The sequence below is a fragment of the Wolffia australiana genome, chromosome 9 (assembly GCF_029677425.1).
Source record: "Wolffia australiana isolate 7733 chromosome 9, ASM2967742v1".
Taxonomy (NCBI): domain Eukaryota; kingdom Viridiplantae; phylum Streptophyta; class Magnoliopsida; order Alismatales; family Araceae; genus Wolffia; species Wolffia australiana.
Window position 1 is genome coordinate 13,560,247 of NC_135843.1, and position 20,564 is coordinate 13,580,810.

The 20,564-nt window shown below is 47.7% G+C and overlaps 3 protein-coding genes and 1 pseudogene across 3 annotated transcripts; 3 read left to right on the top strand and 1 right to left on the bottom strand.

Annotated features, from left to right (window-relative positions):
• Positions 1 to 1,955: 1,955 nt before the first annotated feature.
• Positions 1,956 to 4,649, top strand: LOC144707515 (uncharacterized). Its single transcript, XM_078580653.1, has 2 exons — positions 1,956 to 2,312; positions 4,037 to 4,649. The coding sequence occupies exons 1-2, from the start codon at positions 2,029 to 2,031 to the stop codon at positions 4,584 to 4,586; spliced, it is 834 nt and encodes a 277-aa protein (XP_078436779.1). The 5' UTR covers positions 1,956 to 2,028; the 3' UTR covers positions 4,587 to 4,649.
• Positions 4,650 to 5,747: 1,098 nt separating this feature from the next.
• Positions 5,748 to 8,417, bottom strand: EMB2217 (Pentatricopeptide repeat (PPR) superfamily protein). The gene has a single exon (XM_078580652.1). The coding sequence runs from the start codon at positions 8,283 to 8,285 to the stop codon at positions 5,958 to 5,960; it is 2,328 nt and encodes a 775-aa protein (XP_078436778.1). The 5' UTR covers positions 8,286 to 8,417; the 3' UTR covers positions 5,748 to 5,957.
• Positions 8,418 to 12,109: 3,692 nt separating this feature from the next.
• Positions 12,110 to 14,069, top strand: LOC144707660 (pentatricopeptide repeat-containing protein At5g66520 pseudogene; annotated as a pseudogene).
• Positions 14,070 to 16,533: 2,464 nt separating this feature from the next.
• LOC144707867 (pentatricopeptide repeat-containing protein At1g18485-like) lies at positions 16,534 to 19,226 on the top strand. The gene has a single exon (XM_078581118.1). It carries the CDS (start codon positions 16,574 to 16,576, stop codon positions 19,073 to 19,075), a length of 2,502 nt encoding a protein of 833 aa, XP_078437244.1. The 5' UTR covers positions 16,534 to 16,573; the 3' UTR covers positions 19,076 to 19,226.
• Positions 19,227 to 20,564: the final 1,338 nt, after the last annotated feature.

The following is a 20,564-nucleotide window of genomic DNA, read 5'->3' on the forward strand; positions in this document are numbered from 1 at the left end:
CGTAAGGCAAGGGCGACACGAAGAAATAACTTGATTTGACTTTTTTAACTACAATATGTTTATTTAATGTTTTTTTAATATGTGACTTGTCTTCATTCATCTTTTTTATTTAATTTAATGTTTTTACGACATCTGTTTCGCCATCCGTCCAAGACAAGTTGTCTCGTCCATCATCTGTTCCATTTTCCAACACAGACAAATGACAAAAAAAGGCTGATGACGGCGTTGTGAGGATGATAAAACATGGACAAATGAAGATTCCAACAAGAGGAATATTCTTGGAAGGATGATAGAACAGATGGTCATTCTGTCCCCTTCCGCACATTCGGAAAAATTATTATTCATCATCCATCCAACAAGCCTACTAACAAGCTTCCTTTGATGGGGTTGGAGGGAATATTCTGCCACAAGGTCTGCAATTCCAAGCATCCAGGATGATACTTTCAGACGAAAATCATACAAAACCCATCATTGGCCACATGCCTGACTGACAATTGATGATTTACAAATGGATGACGAAAACTATCACATCGTCATCACGTTAAGGATGAATGATGATGCCAAAGATCCTCTCATGGATGATATGATGATGATTTTGATGTGGATTCTTGATTATCCTCTCTTCATCATCACATCATCATCATTAGTGATGATGATGTCTAGGCAATATGCTTCCAAAGATGGGCTTGGAAAGAATATTCTGTGTCCAGGCAAAAATATTCCAAGCATCCAAGACATGATTCTTGACAACCATCAAAATTATCCAAAACAAATCATCGGCTGCCGGCGTGAATGACGATGATGATTTTGCAATCATATCTTGTCATATGAGAAAACACTACCAAAGGGTTGATGAAAACTATATCATCATCTTCATCATGTGAATAACACAAGATGATGATAATGATGATCTTATCACAGGCGAATGATGGGACAATGATGTGGGCTCTTCATATTTCACATCATCATCATCATCACCGGCATCATCGCCATCATCTTCATCATCATCACCATCATTGACATCACAATCATCATTTTACTTTTGTATCATCATCACCATCATTGTCATCACAATCATCACCCTACATTTTTATCATCATTGTCATCATCATCGGCATTGTCATGCTCATCATCGTAAACATTGCCATCATCATCATCATATCATAGTCATCCTCATCGTTGTAATCATTCTCATCATCATCGTCGTCATCCTCAAAATTGTAATCATCGCTATCATTATCATATCAACGTCATCCTCATTATCGCCATCATTATCATTGCCATCGTCATCCTTATCATTGTAATCATTGTCATCAACATCTTCATTGTAATTATTGTCATCATTGTCATCATCATCATATCATGTTCATTCTCATCATCGTAATCTTTATCATCATCATCATAGCATCGTCATCCTCATCATCATGATCCTTGCCATCATCATCATATCATTGTCATCCTAATGACTGTAATCATTGTCGTCATCATCATCACTGTAATCATTATAATCATCATCATAATAACAATTGTCATCACCATTATCATCATCACAAGCATCATAATAATCCTTATCATCATCCCCATCCACATCCCCATCATCATCATCATCATTGTCATCATGCGCCATCATCATTATCATCATCACAATCCTTATCATATCCCCATCCACATCCCCATCATCATCCTCATCCTCATCATTGTCATCATTCGTCATCATCATCATCATCATCACAATCCTTATCATCATCCCCATCCACATCCCCATCAAATGCCGACCATCGAGGAGACAAAGTAAAAAAAGGCCGAGAAAGCCCAGCGAGACAGAGATAGAGATAGAGAGAGAGATAAAGAGAGAGAGATAGAGAGAGAGAGAGAGAGGCGTCGTAGAGGCATCCATGGCCACCCAAACCCTTGTACTCCTCCCAACAAGACGACGACGACGACGACGACGACGAAGGCGACGAGAGCCCAGGAGAAAAAGGGGGGCGAGAGAAGGCCCTCTTCTCCCTTCTTCTCCCCCCCTCTCCCATGGCGACGGCCTCCCTCTTCTCCACCCGCCCCCTCCTCCCCCCCGCCGCTCGCCGCCCTTTGCCGATGGTGCCCCCGATTTCCAGAGATTCCTTCAAAATCGACCCCAAATTGGTCGATTTCCACGCCGGGCTGCGATCCCCGCTCCTCGTGGGCGGCGGCGATGGCGGCGGAGACGATGGCGGGAGGAATGAGTTCTACCTCAACCTCGGGATGGCCGTCCGCACGCTGCGCGAGGATCTCCCGCTCGTCTTCTCCCGGGACCTTAATTATGAGATTTACCGGTGAGTGCCGTGTTCTTCTGTGAATTTGGCGCGGAGGGTTGGGAGCTCGCGAACCCTGGCCTTCCTCTTCCTGCCAGAATTTCTCGATTTTCTGGCAGAACTTCTCAATTTTCTGGCAGAATTTCTCAATTTTCTGGCAGAATTTCTCAACTCCTGGCAGAATTTCTCTACTTCTGGCAGAATTTCTCAACTTCTGGCAAAATTTCTCGACTTCTGGCAGAATTTCTCAATTATTGGCAGAATTTCTTAATTTCTGGGGTTTCGCCGATCGAGGGTTTTGGTAGTTGGAAGACATGAAGAATTATTGGCTAGGGCTTCGGGGACCAAGAAATTGAGAAGCCCTAGCCCTATTTTCTGCTGGAATTTCTAAGACTGGGCCGTGGTAACGCGAGAGATTTGAGAATTCCTTCTCCATCTCTGCCAGGAATTTGGGGAATTAAGCTTCTCCTACCTAGAATTTGAGAAACCCTATTGCTCTTTTTTGCTAACTTTTAGGGGATTTTAGGGCTCTCGAAGGCAAGAAATTGAGATTATCTAAAAATTCTGATTCGCTTGGATTTTGAAGCTTTTGACGAGATTACCAAAACTTTGCTGAAAGTTTGACGGATGTTGATTTTTACCTGCATGAGATTGAGAATCTCTAGCCCATTTTTCTGCCAGGGTTTCAAAGATTAAGCTCTTCCAACCAAGAAATTGAGAAACCCTATCATCCTTTTCTCTGCTAGGATTTCGGGAATGGAGCCTTTCAAACACAAGAAATTCATAATTCCTGTCTCCTTTTTGCTGCTAGGATCCGGAGATTCACATTTCCAACCAAGGAATTGAGAAACCTTAGCCCTCTTTTCTGACAACTTTTAGGGAATTAGCGTTTTCATACGCTGGAGATTGATAATTCCAAGCTTCTTTTTTAACCTGGATTTTGGGAAATGAGCTTTTCAACCAAGAAATTGATAAATCTGTGGCCCCTTTTTTGCCAAATTTTAGAGAATTAGGGTTTTTAAACTCAAATGACTGAGAACCTTTAACCCCCTTTTTTGCTCGGTTTTTGGAAATTCAGACCCTCCAAACAAAAAATTGAGAGTCCCTACCCCCTTTTCTGCTAGGGCTTATTGGATTAAGCTCTTCCAAACAAGAAATTGAAAGAGGCTAGGGCTTCCAAACAATAAACTATCAAACTCAAATAGGCTATCCAAACAATAATGATAGCAGGGCTTCCTTATCTGCTAGGGCTTCCAAACAATAAACTATCAAACTCAAATAGGCTATCCTCTCCCTCCACCCGAAAAAGACAGCAGCGCCTCCACACCATGAGTGGCATTCTACACCGAAGCCACCCTCCCTTTAAACACTATCTTGTTTCGATGCAGCCATATCGTCCAGAGCACCGCCAGCAAGCGCTGCTTCTCCTTAATTAGCGAGCAGGGTTTTCAATTGGCAAGAAATTCTGTGGAAATCAGGGTTTTTAATTAGCAAGAAATTGAGAATTCTTAATCCTTTTTCTGCTTCTCCTTGGGGGATTAAACTTGTCTATCCAATGAATTGAGAATCCCTAATCCCGTTTCTCTGATAGGATTGAGGAAATTAAGGTCTTCAAGTGCAAGAGACTGAGAATTCATTACCCTTTTTGCTTTTCAACAAAGTTTTAGGAAATAAAATTTCCTTGCCCCTCCTTTTCTGCCAAATGTCTTGATGATTAAGTTTTTTTTTTCTTGATTGTGCTTCAGGGCGGATATCACCTTCTCCGATCCACTGAATTCTTTCCAAGGGATCGACAGCTACCGTCTGATCTTCTGGGCTTTGCGATTCCATGGCCGGATGCTGTTCAGGGAGATCGAGCTGGAGGTGCTGCGCATCTGGCAGCTCTCCGACGACGTGATCCTCATCCGGTGGCGCTTGAAAGGCGTACCGCGAGTGCCATGGGAGGCCAGGGGCGAGTTTCAGGGCACATCCAAGTACAAGCTAGATCGCCGAGGCAAGATCTATGATCACAAAGTGGATAATCTCGCTGTGAACTTCCCCAAAGTGACGGCCCCGCCGCTACGTGTCGCCGCTGGGTTGGATTTGGTCGCTCCGTCGCCCTGCCCGCCCGTTGCGCTCCTTGTTCCTGGCGGGGAGGGCGCCATGGCCTGCAATTCTTCCTGGATCGAGTTCTACCGTGCCGTGGAGCGGACCCTTGATCAGAGGAAAAGCCTGCTTGCCGACGATCCGCCACGGTACATCGATGCAAACCCAGAATCCTTTGCCCCATTACTGCTCAGTTTCTGCATCTCATAACTTCAATGTAAGTGTATATATATATATATATATATCTGTAGTGCATCCTTGAATTTCCTTCCATCTCTCTGCCTCTCTCTACATCTCCCTCTCTATCTGTCTCTCTCATTGATCTCTAACAGTCTCTTGTTTTCTCTCTCTCCCTCCCTTGTAGTCTTTGTCTTATCTCTCTCTGAGTCTCTCATCTAGCTTTCTGTTTCTCTCTGTCTCCCATTCGTCCCTCCCTCTCTCACTCTATCTCTCTCCATCTATCTTTTTATCTCCATTTCCTCTAATAATTCTCTATCTTTCTTGTTATCATGGTTTCTCATGCGCTATTATCCCTCTCTCTGCCCTGATTTATCTCCTTATTTTCTTCTCTCTCTATCTCTACCTCCATCTCGATCTTTATTGATCTATCCAAAGCGTCTCTCATCTCTGTCTTCATTCTAGCCTCTCTTGCGCTGTATTTTTATCACTTTCTCTCTCCTTCACTTTTTATATGTTTACTTCTTAGATCTCTCTCTCAGCATGTATCTCTCTCTTGTCTCTCTCTTCTTTCTCTTCTCAATCTAATCTCTAAATATTGTGCTGAAACGGATTCATCAGACTGAGCTCAGAGCAAAAGGAATCTAGAACTCACAAAACTCAACACTCTCTATTTTGCTCTTTCTACCTTATATTCAACATTAAATTAACATCAGAACCATGCCACGATTGTTGTCTTTCATCTAAATCAAATCAAAATTAAACTAACAAGAATGCCAAAAGTCAATTTCCTTACAGTTGAATTTTACGCCTTTTTACTAACTTGAGATCACTACCAATATAAGTTAACCAGAAGAAAGGAACATAAGAGTTTGTAGCCAGGTATTCGACCAAATAAGATTGTCCAGTAATCCCACCCCATGATAAGTGCTCTCTTGTTGCTACTTCCAATCACTTGAGCCAATTTAACCCTTATTTCCGGATTCTTAGTATTGTTTAAATATTTCCAATTTAGTATTTAAGTATTTGGCCAAATATTCAAAAGTCGTCGTTTGGTTCAGTCAGTTTTTATAAAAGTTCACGCATCAAGATATTATCATTACTGCCTAGACAATTAGATAACCCAATGGCAAGATAATTAGATAACCCATTATCAACCCAATTGCAAGATCTAGGAGTGGACTTCATGTCGTCTTTCAAGCATCGCAGGTCCATTATTGTAAACCCTTAAATATTTGGTGCAGCGGATGACAGCCTCTTGAATGTTCTTGCTGTGTTCTATAGTTCATTCTCTCTCTCTCCTCACATCTCTCTCTCTCCCACCCCCCCCCAAAAAAGTTGACTTCCAACCTCAGTGCCAGCAGCTGCAGAGGATGATCTAAATATAGCCAAGATAGGGCCAATTTACACTGTGGCAGCCCTTCTGGCGGCGGCGGCGACGACGGCGGAGGATCTAAGCTCCGGGGCAGAGCTAGGGAAGAGCACGTCGAGGCGGTGGAGGACGAGATCGGCCTTCGAGGGCAACTCGTTGACCAGGAACTGCTGCACAATTGGCTTCTTGAACCAGTCAAGGACAGTATCACCACTGGCCCTGAGCACCACCTTCCCCACCTCAAACGGCGGCTCCAACGGCGCCAACGCCGCCGCCACCGCCGCCTTCAGCCCCGGCCCCGCCACGAGCTTTATCCTCCTCGGCACCACCCCGTAGTACACCATCCTCTTCCTAAACCGGTGCAACGTGTGCGCCGTCGCCGCCACTGCCGCTCCCACCGACAGCCCCCTCACGTCCAACGACCACGCAATGTGCTGGTCGAAGACGATCGCCTTGGGGAACAGCTTCGCCTCATAGGCCACCTTCCACACGCACCTCGCCCTGTTCATCTGCCCCATCAGCACCAAGTAATTGAGCAGCACGTTGACAAAGTATCTGGCGGCGCCGCCTTCCTGCTCGTAGTCCAGCCCCTGGAAGAACTCCCTCACGAGGGCCAGCGCCGGCCGCTGCCGCCGCTCCGGAGACGAGAAGAGTGAGCACATGAAGGCGTGCGCCGGGTGCTTGGCGGCGCTGAGAATTCCCATCAGGGCGGCCTCGTCGTCCTCGTCCCTGCACCGCACCAGGTGGGCGAGGATCGAGGTGTAGAGCACGAGATCGACCTTCGCGGCAGCGCCAACGTAGGCCTCCAGCAGGGGCCTGGCCGAGGCGTAGAGGCCGGCGCGAAGGCACGACTCAAAGAGCTGCCGGAGGAGGAAGCTGTTGGCTCGGACGCCGGCGGCTGACATGAATTGTAGCCACTTCAGACCGAGGTCGGCGGCACCGCCGCGGACGAAGGCCATCAGCACGTCGCTGGCGGCGATCTCCGCCGGCAGCCCCGCCGTCTTCATCTCCAGCAACACCTGCCCGGCGGCGTCTGCCATCTTCTTCCCTGCTAAGGCCGCCAGGAGGGCGGAGTACGTGCTCGCCCCGGGCCGCATGCCGGCGTCTGCCATGGAATTGGACAGTCTTAGCGCGGCGGCCGCATCGCCCGCGGCGGCGTGGGTCTCGATCAAGGCCGCAAACGTCGCCGGAGAGGGCAAGAACCCGGCTCGCTCCATCTCGGTGAAGAGGGTGGCGGCAGCGGCGAGGCGGCCGGACTTCGAATTCGCCTCCACCATGGCGGTGTAGAGAGCGAAATTGGGCCGGAATCCCATCCCCTTCATCTGTTCCCAGAGCTCGCCGGCGGCGTCGAGCTTGCCGGCCTTGACGAAGGACTCGATCAAGGCGGCGAGGGTGGCAGCGGAGGGCCGGTGCCCGTCTTCCTGCATTTCCGCAAACACCCGGAGGGCGAGCTCGAGGCGGCCCGACTTCGCCAGCGAGTCGACCAGCGAGGCGAAGGTCTGGGCGGCGATGTGGCGGCGCGTCGCCGCGTCCGATCGCATCTCCCCGTAGAGCTTGACGGCGGTGTCGAGGCGGCCGGACCGCGCCAGCGCCGGCACGAGCAGGTTGAAGGTGGCGGCGTCGGCGCCGCCCCCCGGCATGGACTCGTGGAGCTCGAAGGCCTTGTAGGGGAGGCCCTTGGAGAGGAGGACCTTGATCACGGCGTTGAAGGTGGGGGTCTCGACGGCGGGGCTGACGAGCTCGAGGAGGCGGCGGAAGCAGTGGAAGGAGACCTCGACGCGGCCGGCAGCGGCGAGGAGGCGGACGGCGTGGTTGGCGGCGGGGGCGAGGGCAGCGTCGGGGGCGATGTCGTCGAAGACGGCGACGACGGCGTCGAAGTCGCCAGCGGAATTGAGGCCGGCGAGGAGGAGGGAGAAGGGGGCGGGGTCGGGGAGGTACCAGGGCTGGCGGCGAGCCCAGCGGAGGAGGGCGAGGGCGGCGGGGGGGCAATTGAGGAGATCGGCGACGGAGCGGGAGAGATGGAGAGGGGAGGGGGTGAATTGGAGATTACCGAGGTGGGATTCCATGTCGGGGCCCCATCGCCAGCGGCGGACGAGCTCGACGATCTTGGCTATGGCGGAGGCGTCGGAGAGGGGGCGAGCGCGGTCGCCGACGAGGAAGTGGGAGTCGAGGCCGGGGCTGACGGGGCGGACGAAGCCGCGGCCGGAGCAGATCACCGAGCCGGCCTCGTCGAGGTATTCTACCTCGTCCGCCGCCCAGCTGCCGGCGGCGCCGCCGCTGCCGCCGCCGCTGGCGCCGGCGGAGAGGAGTCGAGCGGGGGCGACGCCATGGCGGAAGGGGCGGAGGAGCTTGCGGAGCATCGCCTGCGATCGCTCATCGACGGAGGAAGAAGACGATGGAGAGTGAAAACCCTAGGGTTTAAGGAGAGAATGGAGTTTGGGTTCTTCTGCTTTGATTCTTGTGAATAGTGTTTTACATTGGATTACGGTATCAGGACGGATGCTGAATGGATATATCATTCAGGAACTAAACGATTTTTTGGTCCCGGGACGAAAAAATTGTCCCGTCTGAAGATAAGGACGAATTTCGAGATGAAAATTCATCCTGGTGACCACCGGACAGGACGGTTTTCGTCCTGTGGGGCGAAAAAACCAACCTTTCGGAGGTCTCGGACAATGGACGGACAGATGTGGACAAAAAACTGCCAGATTCATATCCAACGGTTGAGATCTCGCCACGTGCCTCGCTATGACAATTCGCATCAAGGTTCCTGTATTTTTTCGCGCGTGCAAAATGATGTTGCTCAGAATTAATTGTACATATGTCCATTAGCATTCTCTCCCCTCCATATTTCCCTTAAAAAACTAAGAAATCAATATTAATATATTAAACATAAAATGGGTTTTTTTCGTCCGAGATGAATTTCAGGACAAAAATTCATCAGGGAGGACTGGACGGGATGAAAAATATCTCGATATGATTGGACGGGACGGTTTTTTATTGTTGGACAAAAAACTGTCCCGTCCTTTGTCCATGAACTTACTCTGGACATCGAACGGGACGAAATTTGTCCTGTCCCGTCCATCCTCCACGTCCGGGACGATCTGGAGCTATAATCTGATATCCGGATATCGGATAACGATATCAGATATCAGTTGCTACGGTACCAATATCTGATATATTTATCCGTCTCAATGTTGTTATCTGACTCCATTTCCCAAGAAGGATGACGATATCTGATAACGGAGTTGGCATCAGATTTCGATATTCAACATGGAATGGTTGTAAAAATACATTTATTCGTTGAAGCTGTCATCGTGCAATGGTTTTGGAGAGAATTTTTCAAACATGTTATCAGCTCGTTTAATGTTTACAATTCAAAATTTTTGTTTTCTTCCATATGGGATAATATGATTAGGAGTTTTAAACTCCAAGTCCTATTATCCCATATAGAAGAAAATAATTTTTTTGAAGCGTATAAATGAAACTAAGTAATAATATTATTACCGGGCAATGTTAACGTTAAACATCTAAAATCATGTTTATCATTGATTATTTCTCTTGATACCGGATACCGGTTCTGATATCGGGACATCAAAAGCTGATATCTGGTATCCGATATCCGCCTCGTCCTAACCTATTTGATATCTAGCCCGATATCCATTGTACACATGATTGTCGATATCCTTTCCATATCCAATATCCGGTATCAGACACTGTCCTGTTTTTTTTCGGATGTCGGATGTACGGTACCAGATATCGGACAGTCAATCCCTAGCTGTGAAGCTTAGTTGTTTAAATGAGGAGGTGGATTTTTTTTTGTTTTCTTTTGGGATGCAAATAGAAAGTTTTGTTGGATCAAAGCTCTGTTTTATTCAAGAAGTTTTGTTTACAATTCCATGTACAAGTGATAATTCAAACGGGAAAATGTGTTTCCTAGAATGTTAAGTAAACGTTGATTGGATCAGTGTTTGATTGTCATGACGTCCCGCATATGTGATGTTGCAAGTTCCAGGGGGGACAACAGAGGACTCCCCACCGACTTCATCATAACTCTCTCTCTCTCTATCCTAACTCTCCCACTCCTCTCTCACTCTTCATCATAATTTTTTCTCTCTCTCTTTATCATATCTCTCTCCCTCCCTCTCTCTCTCTCTTTATCTTTATCTTTATCTTAACTCCCACTCCCTCCTCTCTCTCTTCATCTTTATCTTTATGTTTACTCCCTCGCTCGGTGGATGGAGGTTTAGGATGTTTCTTAATGTTGATCAAAATAGTAAATGTGATAATGACCTGTCATCCACCATGACCATAAAGATGGATGGGAAATCCCACGACAAGAGGGGAACAAAAGGCGGATGCACTCAACAAGAACCTTTACAGTCCTGAAAACACTAGATTTTTACATATATAAAACCCGTGGTTGGCATCCATGGAACTACTTGATCTATCTATTAGCACAACCCGTGGGTCAGTCTTACCCGGCACAGTGTTTTTGCCCCAAAAAAAAATACTTCTATGACCTATTTTCATAAAATGACTAATTCTTAAATATTATGATGTGCCTTTTCTTGGGTATTCATCTATATGCTCATAATATTAATCATAGTCTCGGCGTGGCTCTCTCTTTCTATATTAACATCGTCCCTCTCCGCTTTCACTCTTTACCTTAATTCTCTCTCTCATCTCTCCCTCTTTATCGTAACTCTATCTCCCTCTCTCCTCTCTCATTCTTTATTCTAACTCTCTCTCCTCTCTCACTATTTATATTAACTCTCTCTCCTCTCTCACTCTTTATACTAACTCTCTCCTCTCTCACTCTTTATTTTAACTCTCTCCCTCCGCTATCCTCTCTCATTCTTTATCTTAACTTCTCTCCCTCTCTCCTCTCTCACTCTTTATCTTAACTCTCTCTCCCTCTATCCTCTCTCAATCTTTATCTTAACTCTCTCTTCCTCTCTCCTCTCTCACTCTTTATCTTAACTCGCTCTCCTCTATCCTCTCTCATTCTTTATCTTAACTCTCTCTACCTCTCTCCTCTCTCACTCTTTATCTTAACTCTCTCTCTCCGCTATCCTCTCTCACTCTTTATATTAACTCTCTCTTCTTCTCTCCTCTCTCCACTCTTTATCTTAAATCTCTCTCCTCTCTCCTCTCTCACTCTTTATCTTTACTCTCTCTCTCTCCCCTCTCTCACTCTTTATGTTAACTCTCTTTCTCCTCTATCCTCTCTCACTCTTTATCCTAACTCTCTCTTCTTCACTTCTCTCTCACTCTTTATCTTAACTCTCTCCTCTCTCACTCTTTATCTTAACTCTCTCTCTCCGCTCTCACTCTTTATCTTAACTCTCTCTCTCCTCTCTCACTCTTTATCTTAACTCTCTCTCTCCTCTCTCACTCTTTATCTTAACTCTCTCTCCCTCTCTGCTCTCTCACTCTTTATCTGAACTCTCTTTCTCTCTCTTTATCCTAACTCTCCCTCTCCTCTCCATTCTTTATCATAACTCTCTCTCTCTCCACTCTCTTTATCCTAACTCTCTCTCTCCTCTCTCTATCCTAACTCTCTCTCTCTCCTCTCTCTTTATCCTAACCCTCTCTCTCTCCTCTCTCTTTATCCTAACCCTCTCTCTCACTCTTTATCATAACTCTATCTCTCTCTCTTCCCTCTCTCACTCTTTATCTAACTCTCTCTCTCCCTTCCTCCCTCCCTCCCTCCCTCCCTCCCTCAACTTTCTCTCCCTCTCCCTCTCTCTCTCTTCATCTTCATCTCTTTATCCTACCTCTCTCTTCATCTCTTCCCTCTCTCACTCTTTATCCTAACTCTCTCTCTTCCTCCCTCCCTCCCTCTCTTAACTTAACTCTCTCTCCCCTCTCTCACTCTTTATCCTGACTCTCTCCCACCCTCCCTCTCTCTCTTCATCTTCATCTCTTTCTTAACTCTCTCTCCCCTCTCTCGCTCTTTATCCTAACTCTCTCCCTCCCTCCCTCCTCTTAACTTTCTCTCCCTCTCCCTCTCTCTCTTCATCTTCATCTCTTTATCCTAACTCACTCTTTATCCTAACTCTCTCTTCATCTCTTCCCTCTCTCAACTTTCTCTCCCTCTCCCTCTCCCTCTCTCTCTTCATCTCATATCTTTCTTAACTCTCTCTCCCCTATCTCACTCTTTATCCTAACTCTCTCCCGCCCTCCCTCCCTCAACTTTCTCTCCCTCTCCCTCTCTCTCGCTTCATCTTCATCTCTTTCTTAACTCTCTCTCATATCAGATTATCAGTCCTACGGGTTTTCGCTCCCCTCATGAGATAGATAGCATGCGACCACCCCGCCCACCCACCCCTCCTCTCTCCAGACCTCAACCCCCCAGCCCAAGCAGAGCAGCGGAGCAGCACTGCCTCTCCCTTCTCCGCTCCTGCGCCAACTCCCCCTCCTCCCTCCGCCAGACCCTCGCCCACCTCCTCAAGTCCGGCCTCCACTCCAACCCCCTCGTCCTCACCAAGTTCATCTCCACCGCTGACCCCCCCACCGCTACCTCCCTCTTCTTCTTCCCCTCCTCCTCCCCTCCCCCACTCGACGCCTTCCTCTTCAACTCTCTCATCCGCGCCCACGCCACCTCCAAACTCTCCCTCCCCCGCGCCTTCTCCTTCTTCTCTCTCATGCTCCGAAGCCGCGTCTCCCCCAACAAGTTCACCTTCCCCGTTCTCCTCAAAGCCTGCGCCGGCCTTCCCTCTTCCGCCACCTCCCAAGCCCACGCCTCCGCCTTCAAGTTCGGCCTCTCCGAAGACCCCTTCGTCTTGAACACTCTCCTCCACGCCTACGGCTGCTCCTCCGCCATAGCCTCCGCCAGGAAGCTCTTCCTCTCCATGGACAAGGCCAGCTCCGTGACGTGGAGCGCCATGATTGGCGGGTGCGTCCGGGCCGGCCTCTGCAACGAGGCTATCTCCCTTTTTCGCTCCATGCAGAGCTCCGAGGCCGCCCCGGACGACGTCACTCTCGTCATCGTTCTCTCCGCTTGCGCAGACCTCGGCGCCTTGGAAACTTGCAGGTGGGTCTGCTCCTACGTTGAGAAAAACCCCGCCATTGTTAAGAGCGTGGAGCTTGGGAACGCCATGATCAACGCTCTGGCGCAGTGTGGGGACGTGGACGGCGCGCTTGCGGTGTTCGAGGAAATGCCTGTCAGGACTGTGGTTTCTTGGACCGCTGTTATTGGTGGGCTGGCCATGCATGGCCGTGGCGGGGAGGCTGTGGCCGTGTTCGAGAGGATGAAGAAGGCTGGCGGGGCGGCAGACGCGGTGACCTTCGTCGCGGTGCTCTCTGCGTGCAGCCATGGCGGCCTCGTCGATGAGGGGTGTCGGTACTTTGCCGCCATGAGGGACGAGCACATGCTCGAGCCCGGAATTGAGCATTACGGCTGCATGGTAGACATGTTCAGCAGGGCCGGGCAGATCCCGCGGGCTCTGGGCTTCGTGGAGTCTATGCCTATGGCCCCCAATATGGTCATCTGTCGAACCCTAATTCGTGGCTGCCGCGTCCATGGTTATGGTGTGGCAGGGGAGAGCCTGGCGAGGCAGCTTCTAGAGGCTGACCCGAGCCAGAGCTCGGGGTACGTAATGCTGTCCAACTTGTACGCCATGAGAGGGGAGTACGAGAAGAAGTTGGGGGTGAGGAGGGCGATGAGCGAGAAAGGGATAAGGAAGGAGCCCGGGTGCAGTGCAGTCGAGGTGGGTGGGGAGATTTATGAGTTTACGGCGGGGGAGAGGGTGAGGGAGGTGATGGAGATGGTAGAGGAGGTGGAGAGGCGGCTGAGGGCGGGGGGGTATGTGGCGGAGACGAGGGAGGTGATATTGGATGTGGATGAGGAAGACAAGGAGATATCGCTTGGGTTTCATAGTGAGAGGCTGGCAATTGCATTTGCACTGCTGAGGACCGGGCCGGGGACGACGATTAGGGTGGTGAAGAACCTGCGCGTGTGCAGTGACTGCCATGCTGCAACCAAGCTGATATCAAAGATATACAAAAGGGAGATTGTGGTCAGGGATCGTACCCGGTTCCATTTGTTTAGGGATGGGTCTTGCTCATGTGGTGACTTCTGGTGATGCCCATCTTTGGCATTGTTGTCAAATAAGTATATTGTGAAGATAGTTGAAGCATCTCTGGAGACAAGCTTATTTAATGAAAAACAAATGTGCAAATCACAATCTGTAAAGACAATTTACCATTTTAGGAGATATCCTGGAAACAATATTTTTTTTCCTTAGATAAAGTATCATAGAGATGTCCAAAGTTTGGATATAATTCCAGTAGTGTCAAACAAAATTAATGAAAGCTGAGCCGATATTTTAGCCACATAATGTTGATGGAATAAATGTCATCAAACGTCAACAAGTGTTTTAGTACCCATATCATCAGAGAATAGCAGACTTGAAAATAATGAAAACTGAGCCAGTCTTTTAGCCACATAATGTTGGTGGAATAAATGTCATCAACAGTCAATGAGTGTTTTAGTGGTCATATCATCATAGCATAGCTGACTTCAAAATAATGAAAACTGAGCCTATCATTTAGCCACATTATGTTGGTGGAATAAATGTCATCAATGGCCAATGAGTATTTTAGCTGCAGATTGCAAAATCTTGGTCTTCACTAATAGGTTCAAACCGTTCTAATTGAGAACTATGCAAAAATATACAATACCAATAAACTAGGCCTGTAGATTTCAAGCATAACATGTCTTAACAGGAAAAGGGAGTCTTTACATTTTGGTCTGCATTAATATACTTCACCTCAGCTCACAAAATATTAAGTCACTATCATGTACCAGTACACTCACACAAGCAGGTTTTCTCGCAATTGGCTACGGGAAATGCCATATAAGAAATCCAGAAGATGATCATCTCTACAGAAATTACGCCTGATGGGTTCACTCTAATCCCGCTGACTTTAAAGAATGTTATATCCAAAAACCCATAATGTCCCTCTAAAGTTCAAGTAATCCAACCTATTCTGTACATTAATTATTTTATCTTACACAGTAGTGTTAACGCAACAAATAACTGTCGATATCTTTCATGTTCAGTTTTTAAATAAAAAATAATTTTTAGATATGCCTTAAAATTCATATAAAACATCAACAAAAACTGTTAAATCTCAAAATAAAGTAAAATGCTTTCATCAAAAATATGACTTTTGTTGACCATCATATGAACGAATAAAAACCTCTCACACTTTTTCTTCTATAATTTTTTTGAATAAATCTTGCATTTGATTTATTCATAAATGGAGGCTAGTTTGTAAATTCAATTCATATGGGCCAAAAGTATTCCAACGAGTCAATTAATATGGCATCTTGAGCTTAATATCACAAATATTTTTACTCAGAATATTAGTTTTGTCCATTTGACTTTCAGTGAAAATGTCACCGTTCTCATAAATATGAAGATTCAAAGTACTAATTCATTCCATCTCATTCCAAAATGATTTATGACCATTAATCCATTGTTGCATATGGGTTTTTGCTATGAAGGCAAAATTTATTTGACCAACGTTTGACCATTCCATATTGAACAAGCCATAAATCCTAACATTGGATGTTCATAAATCACCAATATCTGAATTATGAATGAAGAAGCAAACTTTGATTCTTCAACCATATCTCTACACTCTTCGGATTGTAATGATTAATTAGATTTCAAATAAAAAAACCAAACCTACTTCCAAGTATAAACTTTGCCTGGAGAAACCAATTAAATGATTGAGCCTATAGGAGCTAAGTTTCATTTTTTGAGCCCACAAGCACTTAGGGTGAACTCCCAAAGAACCAATAACAGTAGGACTCCAAAACCACCAAAAGAACCAAAGCATGCAAACTCCATCTTTATAGAGCCTTCTGTTGATCCAAGGAAAGAAAAAATCTCTAAAACTAGAAGCCTATATCTATGTAATTTATTTCATATGCAAACTAAGGAACAGCACGTCCGGGACGTGACGGCCCAGACGTGACGGAACAGATGACGAAACGTGATGAACGGTGACATGACGAACTTTCATCACATCACCGTCCCGTCACGCATCCCAGCATATAGAAAAAGCTGTCATGCTCCCGTCACACGTCCCTCCATAGGGCGTCCTGTCGCGTACCCGTCACCGTGACGGCATCAAAGTCACCGGTGACATGAATAAAACCTTATTTGGAGGACAGAGAATCGGTTTATAGGCGGCGTCGGTTTGCGCGCTCAAGAAAACAGGGAATTCTGTGCAAAATGACAGGAAATCAAAATGGCGACGTCATGTGGCAAAATCTCTGCCGTTTGACAGCTTAAAAATAATGATTTTTACTTGTATTTTCTGTCCGTTTTAACTACTTCAAAAATTCCGGCACGGCCGTCATCTGTGATGGCCGTTCCGTCACGTCACGCATCCGGGGCACCCCATCACCATCACGTCCCAGTCACGACCCCTTCGTCATCCTGTCACGACCCCTAAAACCATCACTGTTCATCTGTCACGTTTCCGCCATGGTGACGCGTGATGGATGACGCGTGTAGATCCCTAAATTATTGCAAACTAAGCCCAAAGCTTCTTCTTCTTCTCTTTCAATCTTTCATCATAAAAAAACTTCCTCCATGAAGAATTTCACCTTGAGAGAGAGCCAGAGATGGAGATAGGGGCAGTATCACTCTCCTCCCTCCTACCTCTCCAAAGGAAAGATACCCATCTCAGCCGACCTCCTCCTTCGTCCCCCTCTTGCAATTCCAACCTCTCTCGACCCACCGCAAGAACCAAGCTCGAGACCCTCTGCAAAAATGGCGATTTACATGGCGCTTTTCTCCTCCTCCAAAGCTCCCCCCGCCACCGCCGTTGCAGCCAATCTCTCCAAACCTTCCTCCTCGCCTGCAACGATCTTCAATTGGGCCGCCAAGCCCACAAACTCATCTCCTCAGAAGGATTAACCGAAAACCCTCTCATCATCGCCAATCTCCTCTCCATGTACTCGGCCTGCGGCTCACCGGATAGCTCTCTCGCCGTCTTTAAAGCTGTTCAAACAAGAACTCTCGTCCTCTGGAACGCTCTCATCAGTGGGTTCTCTCGCAACCGACAGTGGGAGAAGGCGCTTCAATCCTTTCAGAGTATGATCATCTCTGCAGAATTCTACCCAGATGGGTTTACTCTTCCTTCTGTGCTCAGGGCCTGTGCTGGGATTTTAGCTTTGGAAGAGGGGAGGCAGGTTCAGGCCATGGCGGCGAAGCTCGGCCTTGGTGCCGACGTCTTTGTCTGCAATTCCTTGGTTTCCTTGTACTGTAGATGTGGGCAGCTTGATGATGCTCTCCAGATGTTTGATACTATGCCTGTGAGAAACTTAGTCTCTTGGAACTCTATAATTCAGGGGTGCTCCGAGGCCGGAATGGCAGAGAATTGCATTGATTTCTTTGAAAGATTGGTTCTTGGGGAAGATAATCTGTGCCCAGATGATGCCACCATGATTGCTGTTCTACCCGTTTGCGCTTCCAAAGGATGGATTGAACTGGGGAGGGGTGTCCATGGCCTGGCCTTGAAACTCCAGCTTCTTCGTCTCACTTGTGTTTGCAACTCCCTCCTGGACATGTACTGCAAGTGTGGGGAGTTGCAGGAGGCCGAGGTCTTGTTCAGAGTGCTCCAGAATAAGAACAGGGTCACCTGCAATGTGATGCTTGGCGGGCTCGCTCGGGCCAGAGAGGCCCACAAGGCCCTTGACCTGCTCCGGGCCATGGCGATGGATGGTGAGAATGTCGACGGGGTCACCCTCTTGAATGTCATCTCGATTGCTTCGATCCACGCCATGATCGGCACCTTGATGGAGCTTCATGGGTATGCCATCAGAGCTGGGCTTGTGTCTGCTGAGCTGGTGTTTAATGCTCTGGTTGCAGCATACTGCAGGTGTGGGTATACCATGGCGGCGGAGAAGCTCTTCTTCTCCTCGCTGGGGACGAGGAAAACTGTTAGCTCATGGAATGCTTTGATAGGAGGCCACACCAGGACTGATGATTCACAGAGAGCTCTGGATCTCCATCTCCAGATGGTCTCCAGTGGCCTCCAGCCAGATGAATTCGGTGTGGGGAGCGTGTTGTCGGCCTGCGCTCACCGGCGAGATCTTCGAAGAGGAAGATCTGCTCATGGGTTTGCTCTCAGGAGCTCGCTCGAAGACGATGCATTTATCCAGGTCTCCCTGCTGTCTCTCTATGCCCAGTGTGGAGAATTGGCATCTGCAGAGGTTATCTTCCATGGAATGAAGGAGAAGAGATCAATTGCATGGAATGCCATTGTCTCTGGCTTGGCCCAGAGCCGCCACCCGGCGAAAGCGCTCGAGTACTTCCGCCAGATCCACCAGCCCTCAGCAATTGCCATCGCCGCCGCCTTCTCCGCTGCCGGCCAGCTCTCTGCCCTGAAACTAGGCCAAGAGCTCCTCTGCTACGCCATGAAGCTAGGCCTCTGCGACGAGGAAGATGTGTTCGTAGCCAGCTCAGTCATCAGTATGTTCTCCAAATCCGGCGCCATCGATGACGCTCACCGGTTCTTCGACTGCATGGAGAAGAAGATGAAGGGGAAGAGTGTGGTGTTATGGAATGCGATGATCATGGGGTATGCAGTCCATGGGCGAGGGCCGGAAGCAGTGGAGCTTCTGAGAAGGATGGAGAAGGAAGAGATAATTGAACCGGATTCTTGCACATTCATTGGAGTGCTTGCAGCTTGCAGCCATGCAGGAATGGTGGAGACTGGGGTGCAGCTTTTTGAGGAGATGAAGAGGAAGTACTCCTTGAAGCCAAAGGTTGAACACCTCGCTTGCATGGCGGATATGCTGGCGAGAGCGGGGAGAGTCAAGGAGGCGGCGGCGATTACCGTGGAACCAGACACGCAGATGCTAAGCTTGCTTCTGGGGGGTTGCAGGATCCATGGGAAGTTTGAGATAGGGGATGAGATTGCTGGAAGGTTGATGGCGATGGAGCCGGAGAAGCCTGAGCATTACGTTTCGGTGTCGAATCTGCTTGCAGCTGAAGGGAGATGGGACGAAGTGGGAAGGTTGAGAAAGACGATGAAGGAGCTGGGACTGAGGAAGGAGGCTGGGTGCAGCTGGATCCATGTTGATGGAAAGGTCTATGAGTTTATTGCAGGAGATCTCTGAAAGAATTGCCAGGTAGGGAGATGTCATCCTAGCAAGCTTGGGAAGAACACGACCTGGGGTTGTGTAAATATTGTTTTAATGAATTGTACAGCCTTAATCTTTTTGGCATAACGAAGGCAAAGAAAATAAATAAAACCATAACTTTAATGAATTGAACTTTTGACTTGTAATGGTATCTGTTCCACGGGAAATAAACTCTAAGACGTTGCTGTAACAAAGGAAAGTGGACCATTTGTTTGCTTAGGCTCCACATAAGATAAATTGCCCACAATCTACACACAGAGATAATATTTATCAACAATTATGTGCCTTGTGACGCTAAACATGTTTGTCTCAGCTTCAACATGCCACAAGGAATAAAACATAGACTTATCTAAAATTAATCAAAAGGTATTTTTTGAAAGAATTAACTTTGTAACAAATATCAATACAAAATGAATATTAGACTTCTTAATTGCGCTCATGGAAAAAATGATCCCAAGTAACTATGGAGCATAATTTAAGCTTACAAGGAAATTAAATCGTGGATTGTGGCCAAACATGAAACAGCACCTACCATTCAAAATGAAATTTTTTTATAATCCTCCCAATTTAGGTCAACTAAACATACCATCAAACAAGCATTATTAAAAATCCAACAGAGAGTACTATAAACTAAAATAAACATATTCAAATATTCTCCAATCTAATTAATAATGAAATTAATAAATAACAACGCCAATAAAATGATAAAACAGCTCCAGTCATTTTCTACAACCTCCAATAATTAAATAAATCTATTTTTCTTAATTAATGCTACCGTTGACGTAGGACGACTACGGGGTAGGCGAGAATGGGCGGGATGACAGGACTAGGGGTAGGATAGGCGTGAGGGATAAAACAATCCACAGAAATTCACGGTCGGATCCGGACTTTAAAACCGATGAAAATTTGGTGGTGCAGCTCCGACCCTTATCGAGGGCGGGAGTACTGTCTTCCCCCACCGCGACGATGCCTAAGCACCGAAAACAATACGTCGAATTCGCGTCACGAGGAAACACTCGAGAGGTAGGTTGAAGAAGCAGAGAATCCAAACCAATTCAGATTCCGACGGTGGTGGAAACTTCTCGAGAAAACACTGAACGGAGAACACGTCGACACCAAAGAGTTCAGGCGTAACTCAGCACCGCAATGCGTGAAGAGGTTGCAGGCAATTCTGAACGTGACGAGGCTGGGCGAATCTGGGCGTTGAGTGGCCCTGGATAAGTGCGGTTGTCGTGGGCGCGATCAAGTGTGGGCGAACACCAGCGCTGGCGCGCCTGCGCGGCTTGAAGCGCCGACGGCGTCCAGACAGGGGCAGCCGGAGTGCGGTCTCGGGCGGCCCTGGCGAAGGCTGTTAGGGCAGGCGAGGGCGGCGCGCGGACGGCGTACGTGCGGCGCAAAGGCGGCGCGTGGGCGGCGCGTGGGCGAAGCACGGGCGGGGCGCCGGCAATGCGTGGGCCGCGCGCGG